General features: G+C 40.7%; 1 protein-coding gene across 3 annotated transcripts in view; it reads left to right on the top strand.

Moving 5' to 3' along the window:
* The window catches only part of COL19A1 (collagen type XIX alpha 1 chain), a 255,136-nt gene that overhangs the window by 190,584 nt on the left and 40,661 nt on the right, over window positions 1-23,891 (top strand). For 2 of the 3 annotated variants that reach the window (XM_077307559.1, XM_077307577.1), the window contains exons 23-35: window positions 2,564-2,617; window positions 3,518-3,607; window positions 4,054-4,098; window positions 4,188-4,265; window positions 5,810-5,845; window positions 5,926-5,979; window positions 6,069-6,122; window positions 7,090-7,131; window positions 9,716-9,808; window positions 9,895-9,948; window positions 10,717-10,770; window positions 15,701-15,754; window positions 19,102-19,155. In XM_077307559.1, the coding sequence (XP_077163674.1) occupies window positions 2,564-2,617; window positions 3,518-3,607; window positions 4,054-4,098; window positions 4,188-4,265; window positions 5,810-5,845; window positions 5,926-5,979; window positions 6,069-6,122; window positions 7,090-7,131; window positions 9,716-9,808; window positions 9,895-9,948; window positions 10,717-10,770; window positions 15,701-15,754; window positions 19,102-19,155 (762 nt within the window). The remainder of the gene's footprint in view (window positions 1-2,563; window positions 2,618-3,517; window positions 3,608-4,053; window positions 4,099-4,187; window positions 4,266-5,809; window positions 5,846-5,925; window positions 5,980-6,068; window positions 6,123-7,089; window positions 7,132-9,715; window positions 9,809-9,894; window positions 9,949-10,716; window positions 10,771-15,700; window positions 15,755-19,101; window positions 19,156-23,891) is intronic. The other variant, XM_077307567.1, reaches the window with a different exon arrangement.

Genomic DNA, 23,891 nt, shown 5'->3' with positions numbered 1-23,891 from the left:
AAACATCACTTTCCCTATTTATATGCATGGGAGTTGGGCCTAGTTCTTTCTGTCAGTAAAACTATAATGTATTTATTACGTGTATTTGAACGAAAAAGTCATATTTGGAACATTTCCCTTTTTATAACAAGCAAATTACCAATTTGTTTTGTACTCTGTTATCTTGCACTTTATATCTATCTCAGAAAAAACAGCCCTCACTACTAGATCAGGTATGAAGATCTAGAGAGCCAACTGCTTTAAGTTCACAAACACTAACTCTCTTATATGTTCTATGGATGGATTGCACTTGAAGCATCTTACTCACTATATGAATGACACAAATTAATCCATATACAAGATGGCCTTGTATATGAAAATCATGGGTGAACTTGTTCTAAGAACAATGGGGATGAACTTCCATCTCTAGAAGGCTTCCTGGTGAATAGTTGGATCCACTCCAACATTTCTACCATCCATACCAATCTATTACTTAAAAGCAGTTACAAAATAAACAGCTGCTTAAAATGATTGTCATAGCTTATTCCCGTTAGCAAAAGGGGACAATTTTATTTAATACCCCTTATATTGTTTAATTGTTGCTTCCTTTTCATAAAGGCTTAGGTCAGGAAATCAACTAGCAATATTTTTTTTGCATTTAATGACTGAGATTAAGCTCTATCCCTTCTCAAGTAATACCGAGTCAAATGCAAAGGACTGCATACTCTGATAGACATTTTGGCTGTGCTTCTGGATAGAGAGATATTTGGGGCTTACTAGAATGTGGCACCTTTTTGCAGTATTAGGGATCTGTGGATTATTTCTGTTTTCTGCACTAATGAGGAGCAGCTGTCTATATCAGATAGGATTAAGTAAATTTCAGCAGGCTTGGATTTAGGTGTTATATTGGCTGTAGACATTTTAATTTTATTTTTTGCCCACATAATTAAATTCAAAGGACCTCAAGCACAGTAGCTGGTTGGTTATTTAAATTACTTTTCTTTTTTGATGTATCTAGTGTGACATTGCTCAAGGCCTGTAGGCTAAATGAGCAGTAACATTAAAGTAACATATGCAATTAATTACTGAATTTGAAAAAAGAATTGATCTCTGTCCTCTTTCATAGTCATCCTCTTGCTCAGCATTGGGTTCTTTCCTTTTGCTCAGATTTAATACACGCTCTATGCTATTTGCACAAGACAATGTCACAGGCACACATTTTAGCCATACAGAATGCAACCTTGAGGATTCTATTAATATTAGAATCATAAAATAGAATCATAGAGTTGGAAGGGATCTCCTGGGTCAAGTCCCTTCACTATGCAGGACACTCACAACCCTATCGCTCATCTACTGTAACCTGCCACCCCTCGAACCTTCACAGAATCAGCCTCTCTGTCAGATGGCTATCTAGCCTCTGTTTAAAAATTTCCAACGATGGAGAACCCACCACCTTCCAAGGAGGTAAATGTAGTCAATTCATTCTTCAAGTGTTAAGAAGGCTAAAAATTTTGATCTACAAAAAAAGTAAAAGTAAAATCCTGTAATTTTTCATGGAAATAATTGATTTTTTTCCTCCAAAATTAACATATGGCACAAACGGTGTGTGTGTGTAAGAAGCGAGGGGCTAGCAAGGACTTGAGCGGCCATCTCATTTCTCTCCTCTACTATTTCCCTTCCCTAAGAGCACCTATAATCAGCATTGTGATAATCTTGAATGCTTTAAATTGTGCCTTTTAAATGTATAAAACTATTTTGATGAATGAAGAAAAACGATGACTGGAGAAAAAAAAGAATGAAGAAAATAGTGTTTCATGTTGTAGGAAAAGACAGAAGATGGAAGGAACCAGCCTCTGATAACTGGCATCTGCTTTCATTACATTTAAAAAATAAATCCAAGAGCATATTACCTACCATTTTAAATACTGCATTATGAAAATCTAGCTTCCTGCCTCACTCCCCTGCCCCAACTCTAAGATGGCTATATTAACTAATTTAGTAAACAGAAGACCATTGGAAGAATTTAAGGACCACTGGCATTTCTACCTGCACTATTTGAATGGGTAGTTTTCGGATGTATTATACAATATGGTTAAGATGAAAACTGCAGCCCTCCAATGTCTAAGGCAATATTCTCTGTAACTGCTATGCTTTCTTTCTTTCTTTCTTTCTTTCTTTCTTTCTTTCTTTCTTTCTTTCTTTCTTTCTTTCTTTCTTTCTTTCTTTCTTTCTTTCTTTCTTTTAATATGAAAACTTAATAAAATATGGTTAAAAATAAAATTTTGGATTCTTGACTTACAAGACTCTAAATAGAGTATGTTTTGCTAGTTACAGATATGTTCAGTTTTTCTAAGCCATGTGTAAGCAAGAGGTTTTGTTGCATGGAATGTAAAAATGTTTAAGAATAAAATGTTTCACTTTTTAGTCAGCACTTCAAGGATGCTTGCTGTCGCAAGGATAGAAAACTTAGTGAGGCACACTCTGTCATTTAGTTCTTCCAAACAGGCTTCTTTTAACTTAGCAGGTAAGACAAAATCTAAAGAAAACAAATATAACAGTAGGGTACTTTTTTTTAATTAACCAGGGTTTACCAGGAAACCATGGAACACCTGGAAACCCAGGGATGAAAGGAGAAAAGGTACGTTTTGAGATTAAATAAACTTTTGTTCAAAAGTACAGAGAACTCAGGATAACTGCTTGACCTTTGGGCAAAACTGCATGTCAGATGGGCCACTGGTCTCATCCCACAGGCTGTCCCCATGTTCTCCGTGAAATGTTCTTTCCTTGCTACTCTCAGGTGACATTCTGCTCCTTCCTGGAACTGCCACAGAGAACATTCTCATTGCTAGTGAGCCATGGAGCAAGCATTTATTTATTTATATTGATATACCGCCCTCCCTTTCGGCTCTGAGCGGTTTACATTATAGTCCAGGGGCAGCCATGTTATTCTGTTACAGCACAAACCAACAGGAATCTTGTGGCACCTTAAAGATTTATTTTATATAGGTTTATTCTACCTTATTCTTTGTGATCTCCTAATGGGTTCTAGTTCACAAGACCTTAGGTTAGAATAATAGAATATTACAGGAAAAGCACACCTGGTTTGTCTGCCAAAGGAGGGCAGCAGTGCTTGTTTACTGTTGGAGAGTCCTTTTTCTTAACAGAATAAGCATTGGCAGTTCTAGCTATTAAAACATTTCATCTATTGAACAGACTCAAATAAAATTCTCATTAGTAGAAATGTTCCAATTGACTAGTTGTTGTGTAATGAGTTATCAGAGTTTTGAATAAGAAAATAAAGTCTGCCAGGGATGTAGTCGGGAAAGCAACAAATCTGAAGAAGTGATTATATTTGTCCTTTTATGGGAACACCTTTTTAAAAGGAAAGCTGTCTAAGTGAAATAACAGTTGGTGTTGAAGTGGAAGTCCAGCATACATGCAAATCCAGAATAAATAGCCAAATGCTGATATATTAATTAGGACAGGGTACTTTTAGTTACCTTCTTTCTATGAAATTGTTTTCATGTGTATTACACAGGGGGAAACTGGAGGAATTATAGGTCCCCCTGGACCTCCAGGTTCTAAAGGTGATACTGGGCCTCCAGGATTGAGCCTCCCTGGAAAACCAGTAAGTATCATTAAACTATTCCATAGATGAGACCATGCAGTCATCAACATAAACTCTTGCTGCACTGCAAATGAACCCTCTAAAACCCTCTGTAAGCAAAGATCAGAAGAAGAAGAAGTACCTGTAGAATAGATCACTCTGAATTACTCAAGTAAGCAAGCCACATCCTCCCCGTTCCTTCTCTTATCATTCCTTTATGGCTTATCCCCCTCCTGCCAAATGTAACTCAGAAATAATATGATTAGCATTTGATTTTTATAACTAAAACATGAATAAATTAATTAATTATGATATATTTACACTGCAATCTTCTAAGACCATTGACTTGGATTTGTGTGACTGTAATTCTGGAAAGAATTTCTTGTAAACTTAACTGTTTAAAATAATTAGGACTTCAGACAATGACTGTCAAATTCCCATGTAGCCCATATTTCATTGTATTTTAGGGACCAGCTGGCTCTCCTGGAACACCAGGTCCACGAGGACCTAAGGTAAGAACAAGCTGTTTTGATTTTTGTTTTCAAATTGTTTGTATAATGTGTGCTTTTAAATAGGCTTACACAAAGCTTTCTCTCCTCAGGGAGAGAGAGGGCTTCCTGGGGTACAAGGGCCCCCTGGAGAAATGGGTCCTGTAGGGATTGGAATCCAAGGCTCCCCTGTAAGTATAGAAAATGGAGTGATTTTATGCCAGGTGTTAAAGGGAATACCATCTTCTCATGGCATAGTCATTCAGAGGATACAACCTTGGTAGCAAGTCTTATTCAAAAATTTGTTTACTGATATAGCATTCTTTCCGCTTGCCAAAATTATTAAATCATTGCAAGGGACATGAAAGTTACGGGAACATATGTTTTGATTATTGTGCTGTAGCAGACTTGGGGAAAGCTATTTTTTCACACCTTTTTGGCACATTTCAAACTAATAGCTGTATGTGGATTGCAGAATGCTGTAGACATGCAACAGAATGAGTTGGCAGATCCATTTCAAGAAGGGGGTCACATTTTTAATACTTCCTGTCCAAAAAAAAGGGCATAGTTACAAAGGTTCTCAGCTGGAACCTAGCCCCTTGATATCTCTTTACAGATCTTTTTGTGGGGGAGGGGGGACACATTCAAACATATTTCTAACCTACATTTTTAAATAGTACAGACCACATTACTATCACAGCATTCCACCATCTCTTTCCATTGCATGCACAAATCTAATCTAGTAGGGATGAGCATAAAATCCCTTTGAAGTTAGTGCTGCAATTGAATCTTGGTGTCCATCTACCCTGCCCCCAAGACCCAATTTGTAATTCTTTTGCTGAACAGTCTGACATTTCATATTCCCACCCTAGGTTGTTGTTTCTCCCCCCCCCCAGGTTATAAGGAGGCCATGGACATCAAAGTGATTTTTCTTAATGGCATGGGTATGAACTTCTGTGATTCTGCATTTCAGGGATACTGAAAACAGTGTATCCAGATGTTCCATAAGCTTGCCAAACTATAACACTGGGGAGAAATTGAATACCTGCATATACATTACTATGAGTCAGGGATCACTGTGATAAACAGTATAGACATTTCAATGTTGTGTCTCCTACTGCAAAAAAGATCCTCAAAACTGAACAGATTGTTGGATGAAAACTACAGGAATAGAGTGAGATCAAATTCTAAATATGGCATTGGTGGCAGAATCCACTCATTCCTACATACATCTTCATGACTGATTTTGTGATTGCTTTTAGTTATATCTTACTACTGATGTATCACCACAGATTAGGCCCCAACATTAGGCCCCAATTGGGAGAACAGTACAACTTCCTTTGACTTACAGAAGGAAAAGTCACCAGGAAGGAGGGGACCAGTTTTTTTCTCTGTCATTGTTGAGTAAAATATTAACATCAGATTGTCAGGAGGTTAACTTTCAGATTAATCCTATGCATGTTAAAGTAAATTCCATTGAGTTCAGTGGAGATTACACCTAAATTAATGTGCATATATTAGAGCTTCACATTTGTAACTGGGTTATTATTATTGTTGTTGTATTTATTTTCCACCCCCATCTCCTAAGACAATTAGAGATCAGGCTCTTGCTGCTACATTAACCTGAAGCAGATCCCACCACCACAACTGAAAGTTAATGATGTGTTCAAAATCAATGTCTTATAACCATTGTGTGATAGGAAAAATACTCTCTCTCCCTTCTTCTCCCTTACAGGGTATCAGAGGACCTAGTGGGGAACCAGGGATCCAGGTAAGATATATATGGCAAAGGATGGATGAAATATATAGATATAGATTTAGTTCTTGATTACCAAACTTGCTCTTCCTCAGGGCCCAAGAGGACCCCCCGGATTACCCGGAACGCCAGGAAACCCAGGTATTGATGTAAGTACTGGCTTTGCAAAGACTGTAATACCAAGATGCTCCCTTTGTCAAAAATAAGAATATAAAATGCAGTACCATTTTCTTAACAGGGTATTCCAGGACGTGATGGAAAGCCAGGACTTCCAGGGCCTCCAGGTGATCCAGTATGTATACTGACCAAGGCCTCTGTTGGTAATTAGGGGTTGATATTACAGATGATACATTTACAATACGACACTGCCATCTGAAAATTTTATTTTAGATATTGAATGCAAAAAAGCCAACATTTGAATAGGTCCCGAGTCTCCATTAGTTAGGGCTTTATTTGTTTGAGAAGTGCAATTTAATTTAATTACTTGCATCTAGCAATTCCTTGCTATCCCATTATCTAGCAATTCCTTGCTATCCCAGTTTTTCTACATTTTTCCTGTTCTTTTTGAAACTTGTTTTCCCCTGTTCTTTTATTCTGAAACAGCTTAATATATTTTTTCCTACATTCTGAAATGCCTATGCCGTTTCCCAATTCTCATCCTTCCCATATTTACCTGTAAATCTATGTAAATTCTCATTTCTTTTTCAACACTGTACCCCTAAGATCTTTCGCACACATCCCCACCCACCCATGCCACACGCTGAACCTGTTCCTTGATTTGCTGCTAGATACTATTGTGGTTTCCCTCCTCCTTCTGTAGAAGGTTTATGCTGAAGCATTGGAGCAGACGACAATCTGATGATGATGGTTAACGTTCTGCCATAGTTCCTAATGAGTAGCCGTGTTGGTCTGAAGAAGCACAATCTTTGTTGGTCTTAAAGGTGCTACTGGACTCTGATTTTATTCGGCCATGGTGGCTGTTAAGGTTTTTATTGGTTTGGCCCTTGGATGGATGAGGAGACAGAATGGGGATACAGAGCAAGAGTTCAGGGATGGATGAACACAATTATGCAAACTGATCTAGTTGGAATGTTCAGAATACATAATATGTTACCAGACAATATATAGTGTTTTGATACTATGCAAGTGAATTGTAAGTTATATCTCCAAAGGTGCTGTTTTTATAGACTATTGTCTTAAACAATGAATGCCTAGCGTACTGAATAGGATTACAGCTCTGTAACTCTGCTTTGCTGCAGGTTGCTCTTCCGCTTCTGGGAGATATGGGTGCCTTTCTGAAGGTAATCACACTGTATGAAAATATTGATTTTGCATTTCTTATAAATGGGCATTGTGTAGGTGTAAAGCACCACCAGGTCATAGTCAACCACAGCAAAAGGTTTCAAAGCAAGTTAGAAGTCCTAAACCAGAAACACCAGAAAGTTTCCACACATTGTATTATAAACTGAACTAATATTTGTGTGGACCAATTTTACCATTTATCTTTATTTATTTTAAGCAACATTTTTTTTCATTTTCACATAAGGCATTCATACTGCTGATAAACCTACCCCCTTTTCAGTTTAAAATGCAGCTTAGCATCACAGGAGCATGAGCAGCTTTGGGGGGAAACATCAAAAACTCTGACTGTAAATGTAGTTCTCTCCCATAAATGCATTTGGTTGTGTTGGTGAAAAATAGCACAAAACTCACAGCGTTAGAGCTTGCTTACTCAGAAATAAGTCCTAATGAATCCAATGGGACAAGATTCTTATAAGTGTGCATATTATTAACGGCCTAGCTTTGAATATCCAGTTTGGTTTAGTATTTTTGCATTTAAACTTAGTGCTGCCAAACTAGATGGGGTGAAATACACACTTGTTTATATGTATGCATATTAGTATCAAAGCCCATTTCAAAAAAGGGGGGCAGGTAGGAGGGCTACTGCTGTGCAGGGCTGCCCAACTGGTGAGCCAGGCTGCCAAGGCCAGTGCAGCGCCCAAAGCACAGCCAGCTGACCTCCTGCTGTTCCCCAGTGAACAGGGGGCCTGGGAATATGGTGGCCCAGTCAGTGAGATAGCTAGTGGACTGGAGGGTTCCCACAGTGTGGGGAGACCCAGCCAGCAAGCCATGCTATCAGGGCCAGCCAGCCTCTTCCTGCTCCATGGTGAACAGGAGGCTGGGTGTCATGACTCTGGGGTGCAGTTCCAAAAATTTCTCAGAACAAACACACAGGAGTCCCAGACATTGGAAAACCTGAGTCAGTCTTTATTGGGGGAAGGCAACATCTACAGGAGAATCAGTGGCAGATAAACATTGTCAAAGACAAAGAACAAAAGAGAGTGTGACTAGTTATACTCTCGAACAGAACACCCCCCCCCCTCAAACCCACATTCAGCTGGGAATCCACTTTCCCACAGAACTCATGTTTGATCTAACAGGATGCCAAAACAGGAGACAGCCAGTATTAGCTCCACTAGAGAATTGTATTGCATAACATGAAAGAACATGAAAGAACACAGATAAGAACATAGAGTATCTCTGAAGTGTAGAATAAGCAGGAGGGGGGTTGCTTGGGCTAGGTTGGTTCAATTCCAAGATGGGAGAAAACAGCCAAGCTGACATGAGCCAGGGGTGGCACATGACACCAGGAAGCATGGTGGCCCAGTTGGGAAACCAGGCTGCCTGGACTGGCGCAGCACCGCAGGGCACATCCGGTTGCCATCTCCAACACCCCAGTGGCCAAGAGGACTCCCACAAAGTGTGTTGGCCCAGCACCACACTGCAGATTGTGGCCGGCCAACGTTCCCTGCTTGCCAGTGGCAGGAGCTCTGAAGCACTTTGGCAAAGCCACAGGAGCTGGACAACCAGTTCTGGTGGTGCGCCTTCAGCAATGTGGAGTACAGTCAGCCAGCCTCCCCCGCTCACTGGCAGACAAGAGGCTTGGAGTGGAGTGGGCCAGCCATGGGAGATAAGTGGTGCTGTTCCCACAGTGGAGCATGTTCAGCTGGCCTCCTCCCCTCGCAGCTTATCTTCTGCCAAGTACCCATAAATTGCACAAAGGAGGAGAAGGAGGATGGGGTGGGGGGAAACCTGCAATTAGCCCTCATTGGAGGAGTTCCCTCTCCCTACTGGATGCAATATGAGTAGGTTTTAACTGGTGCATCTTCAGCATGCAAACTTGGTTTTATTAGGGCTACAGATAATTGTCCCACGTTGATGGGGAAGGGCTGAGACTCCAGGGTTATCTTGTGTCCTCGTTCAGGGAAGGGAAGGGGTTTAGGTTGCATACATTCTCCTCTTATCTTCTTTATTCACTCTTCTTTCTTCACTGTCCCCTCTCTCCTACCTCCATCCTGTTGTAGGATCTTGCCAGATCAGGCATAGGCCCTGTAACTTTCCGCCACCACCAGAATTGCCAGAGGAAGGGATCACCATGAGAAGCTGTCAGTGGGTCCTGGGTCTGGTAGTGGAATACACTTGTGCTTCCCTACTCCTGTCCCAAAGCTGCTTCCCAATAACTGGTAGGAACAGGACATTAAAGGGCCAGCTGCCAATCAACTGGCTGGCATACATCCCTTCAAAGGTGATGCCCTCACACCAGCCAGGCATTGAGGCTGGTCCGCTGGCGCAACCCAATAGTGGAGATTCTGGCATGCTCTTCAGTTGCCTACAGTGTGTCCATCCATTCACATGTAAAGCAAGGTGCATGGGATTGTCTGATTTTTATATGTGACCAAAATAGCTAAATCTGCCCCCCTCCTGTTCCTTATATACAAATCCCACTTGTCACATCTAATTTGTCCTTTCTACCTCACTTTGCTGTTCTTTTTGGTAGAATGACCACTTTGTTTTGTTTTGTTGTGTTATTTTCTATTGTTGTAGAATGTTTGTGGAAACTGTCAGACTGGGGTTCCAGGACTGACTGGTGTTCGAGGAGCAGGCTTGTCTGGCAGGGATAGCCCTGAAGCCAGGAAGGTATGGGTGCCATTGTGGCTCTCTGCCATATTGACTGCTTTTGCTAAAATTTCTGCTCATCATTTCTTTTTGTTCTGAATTACCAGGGTGATCCTGGACCAAGAGGTCCCTCAGGAATTCCAGGCAGAGAAGGGCCTAAGGTGAGTTCCTGAAATGTTACTTTCATGTATTTATTATAGCACAAGACCCTCTTAACACTTCTTCTTCCGCCACGGCTCTGCTTACTCAATTGAATTCCATCCAGACAGAGACCAACAAGACTTCTGCATCCTGTGCCTTCCAGTCATACCTGGTTGAAATGACAAAGTACAAGAACTCTGTATAGCTTCTTGTTGAATATGAAACACTGATAAAATTAGGAGAGCTAATGTGTAATGTGTAATGTGGCATTACAAAACTTTCTCATTGCTAAAATCAGCCTTTGAACTAGAACCATGGTCTAATACAAGTATTCTAAGTAAAGGCCCATGGGCCTTTGCGTTTTTCATGATGGATTGCTGTTCTTGTTTTATTGACAGATTTTAGAAATATAAGGAGACTAATACATCAGGCAAATAGTCATCTCTTTCAGAAAGATCTGGGCAACAGAACAGTAGTTTTTCAAGTTCATCTGAGGGCTTGTTCACATATAGATTTAAATCATTTGGTTCCTTTGCCTCTTAACACATAATGGTGTATAACTTAATGTTTGAATGAATTCATGCTGCAACTAGGTACTCTAGTAAATCTTGGCTTTGTCCCTCTGGGCCATAGATCTTTGGTTAGAATCTTGTTTTCTTGCCCAAGGTGTTTTTCTCCTGCGTATGCTAGCATAGTTAACTAACATGCCTGATGAAATGGCTTTAATAAGCCAGCAGGTCTGATAACAGGATGTACTAACTATCCAGTGCTGCTTTGTTCCATCTTAGGGAAGCAAAGGTGAACGTGGATTTCCTGGTCTCCCTGGAGAAAAAGGTGATGAGGTAAATAGGACTAAAAACCATGATTATTGTTCTGTTCCAGTTATTCAGAGGTGAATGGTGAAAGAATTCAAGGGAAACTAATTCTGTTCATTCTCCAAGCTTCCGAAATAGCTATGACTTATCCAGCTGCTATTATTATATACCTAAGAATAAGGAGACTGGGGCAGTGTAGAATCATTGCCACTAAGTATCTTTAAGTATGAAGAATTGACGCAGTACAGCAAATTGGATTAGAGATTCAGTCAGAAACCTTCCAACTTATCACTATGCATAATTTTTGGAAGGTTTGTTTTCAGATAGGACATTTGTTTGCGGTCATTCATCTTGACAACAATAAAGCGTTTTTGGTGTTCTCATTTGAAAAACTTCAATAATCTGGTACCATACAGGACTGTTTCTTGGGAGAGCTATTTTAAGTAGGACTCCAATAATAATTGTGCACGCACACAAATACACTTTAAACTGTCATCTGGATCTTGAACATCTGTGCCCATTCAGCTGCAGTTTTGATGTCTGGGTGTAATTTCTGATGGGATTAAAAGTAGTATGTGTGGACCGTAGGCAAGGATTGTGGTGATTCACAAACTTATGCTTATTATGTCCCCATGTGAGCTGGTTAAAGTCATGAAATCCCCATGATTTAATGAATTCAGGAAACAGATTGTACCATGTAGATGCATCAGTAAATAAGAATTTGATAGTGATTTAGGTTGTAAAAGTAAACCAGAATGTAACACTGTATTTTAAGGACCTAACATTGGCAGCCAAGCATTGTGTGCTTATTAGACTTTTTCGGTGCAGGAAATGTAACAGTAGCAGAACTTCCAAAGAACTGACTTCAAGGAACTCTTAACAGCTCCATACTGCTACGAATCAAGAAGCAACTGAGCACATAATAATAAACGGCCACTTATAATTGGCACTCAGTCTTTTAGGGGTCTCCAGAGCAAGGTTATTCTGGCCAAAACTTTTTATTGGTTCAGTGGGATGCCATAAGGACTCATTCACCTGCTAAGCAGGACTAATACTGCTGCTCTATTCATCTGGTCCTTGGGCAATCCCTTGCTTCTCAGCATTTCTTTTTTATTTTAGCCATTTTGTTAACTTAGCGTACCGCAAGTGGGTAAATTAATGTTATTTCCAGGAGAGTGCACCTCAGACCGTGGCTCCATTAGTCAGCCTGAAAGAAATAATGTTTCAAGAGCAACTAAGTGTAATGGTGCATCTTTCCAATGTATCTCAGCTTTCACTGCATCATGACCACTAGATACTTTTTAGAGGAGGGTTATTTTTAAAGGGGAAGGGAGCAAAGATCACAGCCAGGCTGCTTCCTCCCCGAGAAATTTTTACAAATTCCCTTTGCCCCTTTTTGACTTTATCGCCAACGACTGGGACAAAGGGGTGGTAAGGGAGGAGCTGAAGCATAGCTATCTCCTTCCTCCCCATCCCACTATGGGAAGGAGTATGATACATTCTGCACTCACCATTTTTTTAGCTTCATAAGAACCATCGATCTTAAATTAATTCTTATTCGGATCCGGCCCTTGGGCCTGCAAATGTTATTAGTCCCAATTCTGAAGTGTGATTACTGAGTGCTCCTTTCTGCACCAAAAGCAGGCATTGCACAGAAATAGGAAAACCCCTATTTGTGGCAGCACTTCAGTCAACATTCATTGGTTGGGCAGTAGGTGGGGGTGTACATGTCATTGCTCTCCTTTCCCTTGGCTCTCTCTCTCCACCACCACCCCTTCTCCCCTGTGTTGCACAGAAAGCTACCAATTTAAGGAGAAATGGCAAATCTCTGGTATTTGCAAGAAATACAAGCTCTTCTGTGTTGCATGGAAGAAAATGTACGCACATGCACATGCACACACACACATATCTGCAGACAAATCCAGAATATCTGTCTGTCTCACCATAGTTTATTTTTAATGAGGTCTTTTGTTTTTGCGATCTTTATTGTCTTCTGAGGAAGCTTGAGAGGTTGTTCTCATGTTCTTTCCCCCCCACCCCGCCTGGAATGTTAATGAAGATGATTTTTCAGCACATTTGAGAGCAGAGGAAGGAGAGGAGAGGGGAGGGGAGGGGAGGGGAGGGGAACCTTTTGGACAGTCCTCAGGAAACGGCTTGTTCAGTGTTCTCTTAATTTAAAAAAAGAATTTGCCAAGACGAGAGGGAAAGGGGGGAATGGCAGAGGACATCCCTTGGGAAATTTCTCAACCGCGGCATGAAGCAGATGTCATATGGAAGTAGGCTGAAACCTTCAACTACTCTTTCTTCTTTGAAAGTATTCAAATATAAACAGATGAGCAACCAAATAAGCAACCACAGCACAGCAGATGTCTGAAAGTTGCACTGTGTCAGTGTAAGATCCAGGAGGGTAATTAGGGGGGGGGGAGGATTCCCGCATTAAAAAGTGTAGCAGCTACAGCAAAGAAAGGCTCTTTTTTATTTCAGACAGTAATTCTCAGTCCTGACTCTCAGAAGACTGATGTGGGGATGATAAAGCAAAAGCAATTTCCATTCTGTAATTATTATACAAGACAAGATGAAGGCTGGAAAACTTTTCAGTAAACTGTTGAACCCAGAAGTGGAAACAGCTTTCTTTACAGTTTCAAAAGGTGATCCTCGCTAAAACTAACCATTTAGCAAGATTTTGCACAGTGTCAGTGCTGGAGGCGTGGCCAGGGGGAGAGAAAATCCCAAAGACCGTTTATGCACTGAGAACTTCACTGCCCCAGTTCCCATGCAGGAGGACGGCTGAGATGCACCAGTCCAAATGCTCTCCCGTGTGGGTGGGGCAACCTGCCATGACTAAAACTCCAGCCTGTAGTCCAGCATGAAACCTCCAGTGCATAAACGGTCAAAGAGACAGCACGTATGCTCCTGGAAGAGGGGGCAACAGGCATACATTTCTCCGATTAAGCAGAGGAAATGTCAAGCTTGAAGAGAACTCACAACAGGCTTCTTAATTAAAGAAAGCTTTATTGGAAATTACTACAAGGCATAGGACTGAAAAGTCAAATCTGACTAGAGTACAGATTTGCCTCAGCTTATCAATACATTTCTCCCGCCCAAAACTTGACAGTTCCCAAGGGAGGGGAGCAAGAGAATAACCACATGTGTAAAGAAAACAGACATACATTCTCATAGCCTTGAAGAGGTGACAACAAACCCAGGCTCTTCCGAGAGGCCCCAAACATGAGATAAGATTATCCAAACAAATTGTTAACACTAGCAAAGATACAGGACCTGGGGCAGCCAGGCAAGCAATATAAAACCATATAACTGACATGGAGGGACTCAGGCTAATTTATGACAGGAATTCTACAATCCTGACAGGAAATCCACTCCCAGATATACCAGGGGATACATTAAGTGATTCTGTGGTGGTTCTTGAGCGGTGCAGATTCAGAGTCAGTGAATGACATCAGAATGGCACCAGCATCAAGTGCAGACTGATTTTTTTTTAAACAAGGCCCAGTGCATAATCAAGCTATGTCAGGGAACGTTTAATGGGTTGTGTGGAAGTCCATTTTGCCTGGTGGCCTTTGTAACGTCCGAAGGCCTTACCAACAGGAAATGGCAAGTCAGATCAACATTATCCGAGGCCTATTTACAAGTATATGCAAGATTCAAAGGGTTTTTTTTAAAAAAGCTTTGAATGTGTTATTTCCAAATTGAGTTCTGAAACCTAGCAATGTGACTAGTGAAAGCTGCATTCAGCTTTCTTCGTTATTCATCTCTGATGAAATTCAATCTGTAGTTATTCAAATGAATCTTGCTGGTGGATAGGTAGGAAAGTGACGTTGCAGAACATAAAATAGATTTATGATCAATGGATATGGGTGCACTATCTCCATTATGTATTGTAAAGGAAATCTACTCTTTATTCCTTTTTTTCTTTAAAAAAAAACTCAAGAAGCTAACAAGCAGTGTCCTACTGCAGCAGTGGTTAGGCATCATCAAAAAGTGTGTGTGAATAGTTCTCCATTGCTGAAGGGGGGGGGCAATTAATCTGTAAGCCATTACAACTCATCAAGTCAGAGGCATTTATTGTGTGACCTAAAAAGTCATCATATCAATGGGAAAGATATAACTTAGGGCAGAACAACACATTTGTTTTCCTGCTTGTTCCAATGGTGACAAGCAGCTTAAAGTGGCTCTATGAAAATAGTATGTGGGAGAAGGACCCTCCCCTTCCGTGCTGCTGTGCCTGTGCTTCCCTTGCTTTTAAAAATCCTGTGGGGAAAGAACCCCCTCATGTAATGTCATGCTTAGCATTGCACATTTTGAAACCTTATGCAGATGTCTGCTGCAGCAGAGTTACCAAATCAAAAGATTAAATCATATTGAAAGGATGTGTCAATAACACCGTTGATTACTAAATGTAATCTGTTTTAAAGTAAATCATCTGTCTTTAATGAAGATAAATTTAATACATCAGGTTCTTAAGCCGAGACTTTAAACAAAGAGTATTGTAAAAATGCAAATGTCAGCCCAGGAGGGAAGGTAGGCAGTTCTGTAGTAAGTCAACATGGAGTGATCCATGTATTATGTATACAGTTAACTCTTCATTACATTTTATCCTGCTCTTCTCTAAGGGGCTCCAGGTAGTATAGATAGCTCTCTCCTCCTTACATTAACCTCAGGAGGCATATTAGACTGAGAATGATCAGCCCAAGGGCAACCAGTGACTTTTGCATGGATTGAAATTTGTGTTCCCCTTGCCTAGTCCTATCGCTAATCACTACAAACTACTGGGGCTATTAAAAAGCCCTACGTTCCTATTTCCTACTGTGTGGATTTTAACATCAGTCCAAGTTTTTACAGGATATTAAATAGGGCACTGGTATAAACAATAAGTAACCCTCTCAAACGTCTTGATTTATTTCACAGAGAAATATTTTTCTTCTCCTTTTCATTTTAGGGTCTTCAGGGTATTCCAGGACTTCCTGGTGTTGCGGGGCCTCCCGGATCTTCTGTAAGTGTATGATGTTTCCTGTACTGATGAATCCACTGACGGAAAGACTCTTTCCCCAGAACTTTCTCTCTACCATGTTTGCCAATAAGAACTGAATAGGTCCCTGGCTGAAATGGCTGGCATCATTAAGTGCTTGGTGGAATGCTTCCCATCCATTGGTTACATAAAAAGGGGTTATACTGAAGTTTATGAGGACCATCTATACCAATTTAAAGTCTTAAATGGCAGCCCTGATATCTGTATGCAGAAGCAGGCTTCCATGGATCTAATTTACTAGATTGGGAACCACATGTGGAATAGCCCTTCAGGGGCTGATCTCCTTTCTCAAGCACCGGACACAGTGGGTCACTGTGGGGGAAGAGGAAATATGTAATTATGATATTAAGTTAAGAAAAACACAGACTATAGTCCACATATGGCAGCGTTATCCTTTAACTGTGTATTCAAAGAGTTGTGAATTGTATCCAACAGAATTATTCATTTTGCCCAAATCACTGAAATGTTACAAATAAAAACCTAATTCCTCTTAAACATGCTAACAATCGTTCAAGTTAAGTCATTTTGTAAGAGAGCCATTTGCCAGTTCTAAAGGAACCACTTGACTGCACCAGAATTTGTACTGCACTTACACTTATTTCATGTAAGTGTGCAGTGTCTCAGTTTTCTTCCTTGACCAGAACTAGTACATCCACTAGGTGCACCTTGGTTCCAGAGATCGAGAGATCTCTACAGGCCCTGTCTCCCCATCTGCCCACCTGTGGCCTTGGGGCTGCCACAGCAAGTAGGAGATCTAGGTGGTACTCCTGCCTCTAGTGAACAGCCTGCAAAGAGCCTGCTTTTCCCCTCTCCCACAGTGCAGGAACAAGGAGAGCAAGGCAGTGGCTTCCCACCTCACCATGATGTGGTGCAGAGGGATGATGAGGTTGAGCAGCTACTTCCTGTCTTGTCTTGCTGCAGGGGACAAAGAGAGCAGGTGGCAGTTTCACTCCTCAGGGGCAAAGAGGACAGGTAACAGCTTCCTGCCTCATTGTACTTCCATCATGGTGCAAGGAGCAAAGAGGACAGTCAGTGGCTTTGAGTTGTGCCATGTCATGGTGGGGGACATGGAGGATGCCAAAATATAGGAGAGAGAGGGCACGTGGTGGCTTCCAGTCTCATCCTGCCTTGCATTGCCTTGCACTAGGGGGGGGAGGCAAGGAAAGTGGCGTCAGCTTCCCACCTCACCACAAGGGGCGGGGAAGGTGAGCAGTGGCTTCCCTGTGGTGCAGGGGGTAGATTATCCACTCTGCAGAAGGGTGCAGCAAAGTAATTTGATATCCATAATGCTAAAAATCCTTGGGTATGCCCTATTCTTGATAAAAATGGGATGAGAAGAAATAAGCCAGGACATAAGGCATGATTCAGTTCAGCCTCAACAGGTTTTGAGCCTTGAACAGGGCAGTCCTATGGAGAGGCTCAGACTGGAATAACTCGATTTAGGAAGGAATTTATTTCCAGGAACTTGCTAAAGTTCTGTTTTTTGTTTTTGTTTGGGACACTAAAAGGGGGTCTATGGTAGTTTTGAAAGGACCTGGCAGGCTGCATCACAAGGCCAATGTATTCTGCTTGGATTGTTAGGTCACTGAGGCCTAGTCTAAAAAACATGCCACATATAAAGGTAGTGCTTGTGATGGACAGACTAGTTCCACCTCTCTCTAAGAGCAGCCAGTGACCGCTGATGGGATGTTGGGAGTGGAGGACTTGGAAAGCAGCCATTAAAACTGACCGTAGCAGAAGCTGGCAGCTTAGGAGTAGAGGGTGAGATTCCTGACTAAGTGGGACTGTGCAAAAGTTTTCTTCTTTTGATTAATCCTGTGGGCTGCATGCACGCACGCACGCATGCGCACACACACACACACACACACACACACATAGTTCAGTATCTCAGTTTATCTACATAAATTATAGGATATGAACATATAGTGGCAGTGATTGACTGCAAAACTGACTGCACAATGAACCCCAATACCACTGCGTTAGTGAGAGCTTATTATTAAAGTGAGCCAGGCAACCCTGCATGTGGATGTCTCTAAGAATGTGAGAGAGGTGTGAAGTGGCCATGGCTCTCTGTATATTTCCAAAGAGACCAAGAAGGGCAGTTTGTGACATCCTGATCTACTGATAACACAGAACCTGAAAGAGAGTTTTCAGAGGGTGACAGGAACTCTGTATGAGTAGAAAGCAGCATCACAGTGACTGACAGTGCATTCCTAAGCAGAGTTATGAACTTCTAAATCCAGTGGCCTTCAAAGGGTATAACTCTGCTTAGGATTGCACCAACAATGTCTGGAGTAAGTATTTGCCACACTGATCAATGTGAATGACCATAGACATTAAAGCTTTTTAATTGTATAACCAAGCTAAATTCTGCAGGCCTGGAGAAAGATAAACGAAGAATAAATAACTCTCCACATTCCATTTCTAGAAAAATAATTATTACATCCATTGTTCTTGACCAATTATAATAAGCAGCATTTAGATATGTCAGTTATATCAGCAGCTATAGTACAAATGTGAGGATAAAGTTGCTAGAGGCACCTTACAAATAAGGTTGCCAGGTCCCCTGGTCCAGGTGGGGCTCCCCCGATGTCCAAGTATACTTTGCCCCCCTTATAACTCTTCCCAAACCAGAAGAGCACTGCAACTTGCTGACATCACCTGGAAGTGATGTCAGCATGCCAGGATCATCAGGGCATGATGCTCTGATTTGGGGGAAAACTGTATGGTTAGAAAGTAATTCTAACATAGAGCTTTGCCCAAAATACAGCAGATTACCCCCAGTGTCTATGACATACAGACATCACTTCCAGCATGTTGCAGTGTTCCTCCCCAGTCCCAGGAAGAACCCTCCACACCCTGCTGGCAGCGCCAATGGACCTGGAAACCCTACCACTGTCAGAGGGTGAGTTTGTCAAATCCAAGTCAGAAAACTCTTAGAAATTTGGGGGTGGAGCCCAGGGAGGACAGGGACCTTTATAGGGTACTGTGCCATTGAGTACCTTCCCGAAGAAAAATCATCCATTTTCTGCAGAGGAACTGATCTCTGTAGTCTGAAGATGAACTGAAATTTCTGCGGGAACCCCAGGTTTCACATGGAGGCTGGCATTCAAAATGAGAAGGAAGTTGCATTCAGGAAAAAAAAGACTTTCTCCAACCATATTTTAGTAAAAGTTTCACCCCATATAATATTTGTATAATAGGTAAAAGGTTAACTAACAATTGTAATACAGTTTAACTGCCAAACTTTTAGCATCCAAATTTGAATTTTAAAGTTTCTTTTTAATGTGAATCAATTTTATGTTTTTCAGGGAGCAATAGGAAGACCTGGACATCCAGGTTCACCAGGAACAAAGGGCGAAAAGGTATAGTTAAATATCTAGATGTTTTCCAAGAATACTTACGTCAAAAAATACTTAAACATCCCATAGTCACTGTATCACAAATTGTTCTCCTTCACTACCACTACCAATAAACCTACTAACCCCCCAAACAGAGCCTCAACTATGCTAACCCTAACCCTAATCTGAGAATATATGCTAATAAAAATCCATCTATTTTTACATGGGCAGTAATGACCAAAAATAATGATATATCCCATAGCCTTTCCTAACAATGTCACAAATTCTTCTCCTCCCCTACCTATAAACTCAAAAAATAGAGACATGTCTATCCTAACCCTAACCCGATTCTGAAAATTTATGCTAATATAATTCCATCTATAATGTCGAAAAATAATGATACATCCCATAACCATTCCTAACCATGTCACAAATTCTTCCCCAACCCTAACATCACAAATAAACCAACTAACTCACCAATTCCTATGCTAAGCCTAACCCTAACATGAGAATTTACGCTAATAAAAATCCATCTATTTTTACATGCATAGTTATGTCAAAAAAATTCTTAAACATCACATAGCCTTTCCTAACTATGTCACAACTTCTTCCCCTCCCCTACCACTACAAAGAAACCTATGGAGACATACCTATCCTAATACTAATCTGAGAATTTTTGCTAATATAGATCCATCTATTTTTACACGTATAGTTAGGTCAAACCATGTCATAAATTCTTCCCCAACCCTACCATTAACAATAAACCTAATAATTCCCCTAATGGAGCCTCAACTCTGGTAACCCTAATCCTAATATAAAAATATACGGTATTGTAAATCCATCTATTTTTACATGCACAATAATATCCAAAATAATGATACATCCTATAGCCTTATCAACCATGTCACAAATTATTCTCCTCCCCTACCACTACCAATAACCCTACTAACTCAACAATCGGAGCCATGTCTATGCTAACCCTAACTCGAATATGAGAATTTATGCTAATATAATTCCATTGATTTTTACTTGCACAATGTCGAAAAATTATGATACATCCCATAACCATTCCTAACCTTGTCACAAATTCTTCCCCAACCATAACATCTACAACAAATATACTAACTCAAGAAATGGAGGTATGCCTATGCTAACCCTAACCCTAATTTACGCTAATCTGATAATCTACGTTAATATAAATCCATCTATTTTTACATGCATAAATATGTCAAAAAATATTTAAACGTCCCAAAGACCATCCTAACCATGTCACAAATTCTTCCCCAATCCTACCATTACCCACTAACAGAGGCTCAACTCTGCTAACCCTAACCTTAATCTGAGATTTTAAGGTAATATAAATCCATCAACATTTACATACACAATAATGTCCAAAAATAATGATACATCCCATAACATTTCCTGTCAAAGATTCTTTCCAAACCTTAACATTCCCAATAAATTTACTAACTCGCCAAACGGAGCCATGCCTATCCTAACTCTAATCCTAAACTGAAAATGTATGCTAATGGAAACCCATCTATTTTTACATTATGAATACTGTCCACAAATACTTAAACATCCCGTAGACTTTCCTAATCATGTCACAAATTTTTTTCCTCCCCTACCACCACCAATAAAATTAGTAACTTAGCAAATAGAGCCATGTCTCTGCTAACCTGAGAATTTATCCTTATTATCCCTATTGAACTTCATTTTTCATCCCTATTATCTGTATTGAACTTCAGTGAACTTCATTGAACTTATCCCTATTGAACTTCATTTTATTCAGTTTAGCCCTCTATAATCCCTCATCCAAATCATTTATAAATATGTTGAACAACACAGGCCCCAGGACAGATCCCTGGGGAACTCCACTTGTCACTCTTCTCCAGGAGGATGCTGAACCATTAACAAGTACCCGTTGGGTACGATCTGTCAACCAGTTATCGATTCACCTGATAGAATTAGGATCCATACCACATTTGACCAACTTGTCAACAAGAATATCATGTGGAACCTTATCAAATGCTTTACTGAAATCCAGATAATCCATGTCCACACCATTCCCCTGATCCAGTAAGGTAGTCACTTTCTCGAAAAAAGAGATAAGATTGGTCTGACATGATTTGTTCTTGCAAAACCCGTGCTGAGTCTTAGAAATCACAGCTCTCAGTTCCAGCTGCTCAAGGACCGAGTGATTATTTGTTCCAAAATTTTGCCAGCTACAGATGTGAAGCTGACAGGTCCATAGTTACCCAGATCCTCTTTTTCCCCTTTCTTGAAGATGGGACAACATTTGCCCACCTCCAATCATCTAACACCTCACCTGTTCTCCAAGAAATGTCAAAAAGAATGGACAGAGGTTCAGAGTTTACATTTGCAAGTTCATTTGGTACTCTTGGATGCAATTCATCTGGCCCAGAAGACTATAAACCTACTATAAACCTACTAACTTGGCAAACGGAGCCATGCCTATGCTAACCCTAACCCTAATCAGAGAATTTATGCTAATGAAAATCCATCTATTTTTACAATCACAATAATGTCCATAAATACTTAAACATCCCATAGCTTTTCCTAACCATGTCACAAAAATTTCCCCACCCCTACGACTACCAATAAACCTACTAACTCAACAAATTGAGCCATGACTATGGCTCAGCCCTAATCTGAGAATTTAGGCTAATATAAATCCATCTATTTTTACATGCATAAATATGTCATAAAATTCTTAAACATTCCATAGTCTTTTCTTTTCCCCTCCCCTCCCACTACCAATAAAAATGGAGCCATGCCTATGGTAACCCTAACCCTAATCTGAGAATTTACGCTAATAAAAATCCATCTATTTTGCCATGCATAGTTATGTCATAAAATACTTAAACATCCCATAGCCTTTTCTAACCTTGTCAAAATTCTTCTAAACCCATACCACTACCCATACCATTCTTTACAGCTCTGGAAAAAGACATCAGTCTTTTTCTCTCTGTGTCATTCAACTAATGCATCTGCTTTCAGGCTATTGACATCTACGCTTCTTTCACTAAGGAACTCTTTGGATGTTATAATGGTGTTGTATCCAGTACGAGCAGGCCTATCCAAACAAAGATCAAAGGGTATATAAGGGAGAGAGGCATCACAATCCCACATGCCACCGTTGTGATTGAAGTCATGTCTGTCCTATTGAACTCATAAATATTCTGTTCTGTGAGGCTGGTGTACATATTCTATTTAGTCAGACTTTCCGCCATCATTGCTTTACCCCAGCCCCCATGATCACAATTTCTGTTTACTGGGTAGTTCTGAGAGGAAATCAGAAATCATTTTTTATCTACTACTTCTGATTCCCACCTGCTTGCTGAAAGATTATTGCTTCAAAGATTATCGCTTTAAATACAGTCAAGTACAATATTTGGACCATATTTAAAAAGACAGATTTGGGCCTTAAAATAGGTATGCTCTTGCTGATAGAATAATTTAAGTGTGCTGCAGATAGGCTCACGGCAATTTCAACTTCAGAGTCTTCCGAAGGTTTCAGTGTTCACAGAACAGGAGGGAGCATCCCTGAGGTGTCCTCAGCCCATCTGTGGTTCTGAAATTTACCGTTAGGTGTTGGAGCCCAAGGCAACAGAAATATTCAGCCACAACAATCTGTTCTATGTTATGCATAAGTCTCTATCAGCACAACTGATTTCAAGGGAGGGGGGAGAGAATGAATCTTCTAATTTTGTTTGATATACTTCAGGGGTATTTTTGTCAGGGTGAACTGACGGTGGTCCACTGTTTTTGTTTTTGTTTTGCAAGAAATTAAAATGTTCTGCAATTGAATGTTTAGAGAACAAACATTCCTTAAAATTGTCAACAGAACTTCCCAGTCTTTCGCATCCTTATGAGTTCCTTTGTTCCACTGTGAAGCAGTCGCTGATAAAACCTTCGAATATACAATATAAATAGTGAGAGCTATCTTCACCGGAGGGCTAAACTACAGATCACATTTTTGGAGAGTTGGGGTTCCCTAGACCCAGCATGCTTCCCCTGAACTCACACAGCAGCTGCAGCAAAGGCATGTTTATACTGCATAGGAGCACAATTCAACACTGAAGGGAAGGAAGGCTCTTGTTTTCCCCTCCACAGCATTCACCCATGCCAAAACAGCCACAATTGGAAGTTATTTTCATAACTTTGAGACTACTGAGTCCTCAGAATAGTCTACATGCAGTTGTCCAAACAACTGCCTGCTGCGAGCAATTAGACTCTGTAAATTGCCATGGAAGGGAGGGTAAGATAACCCCAACAATCATAGTAAATGTTATTTGTGTCACCATCTGTCAAACCAAAGAATAATAATTGGTAGCTGTAATTCATGGTCCTGCATGGTTAGCATAGTGGCTAAGATAGTCAACAACAATTGAATGCACCTTATTCATGGAATCACAGAATAATAGAGTTGGAAGGGGCATCAGGAGTCATCTAGTCCAACCCCCAGCACTATGCAGGACACTCACATCTCTATCGCTCATCCCCTGTAACCTGCCACCCCCTTAAACCTTCGCAGAATCAGCCTCTTTGTCAGATGGCTATCCAGCTTCTGTTTTAAAATTTCCAAAGATGGAGAACCCACCACCTCCCGAGGAAGTCTGTTCCACCACTCTAACTGTCAGGAACTTCCTCCGGATGTTGAGACGGAATTTCTTTTGAATTAATTTCATCCCATTGGTTTTGGTCCATCCCTCCGGGGCAAGAGAGAAAAACTCCAC

Source organism: Paroedura picta, chromosome 1, assembly GCF_049243985.1.
Source record: "Paroedura picta isolate Pp20150507F chromosome 1, Ppicta_v3.0, whole genome shotgun sequence".
NCBI lineage: Eukaryota > Metazoa > Chordata > Lepidosauria > Squamata > Gekkonidae > Paroedura > Paroedura picta.
The sequence above is the reverse complement of the archived record's forward strand: the minus strand, read 5'-3'. Positions and strand labels throughout refer to the sequence as shown.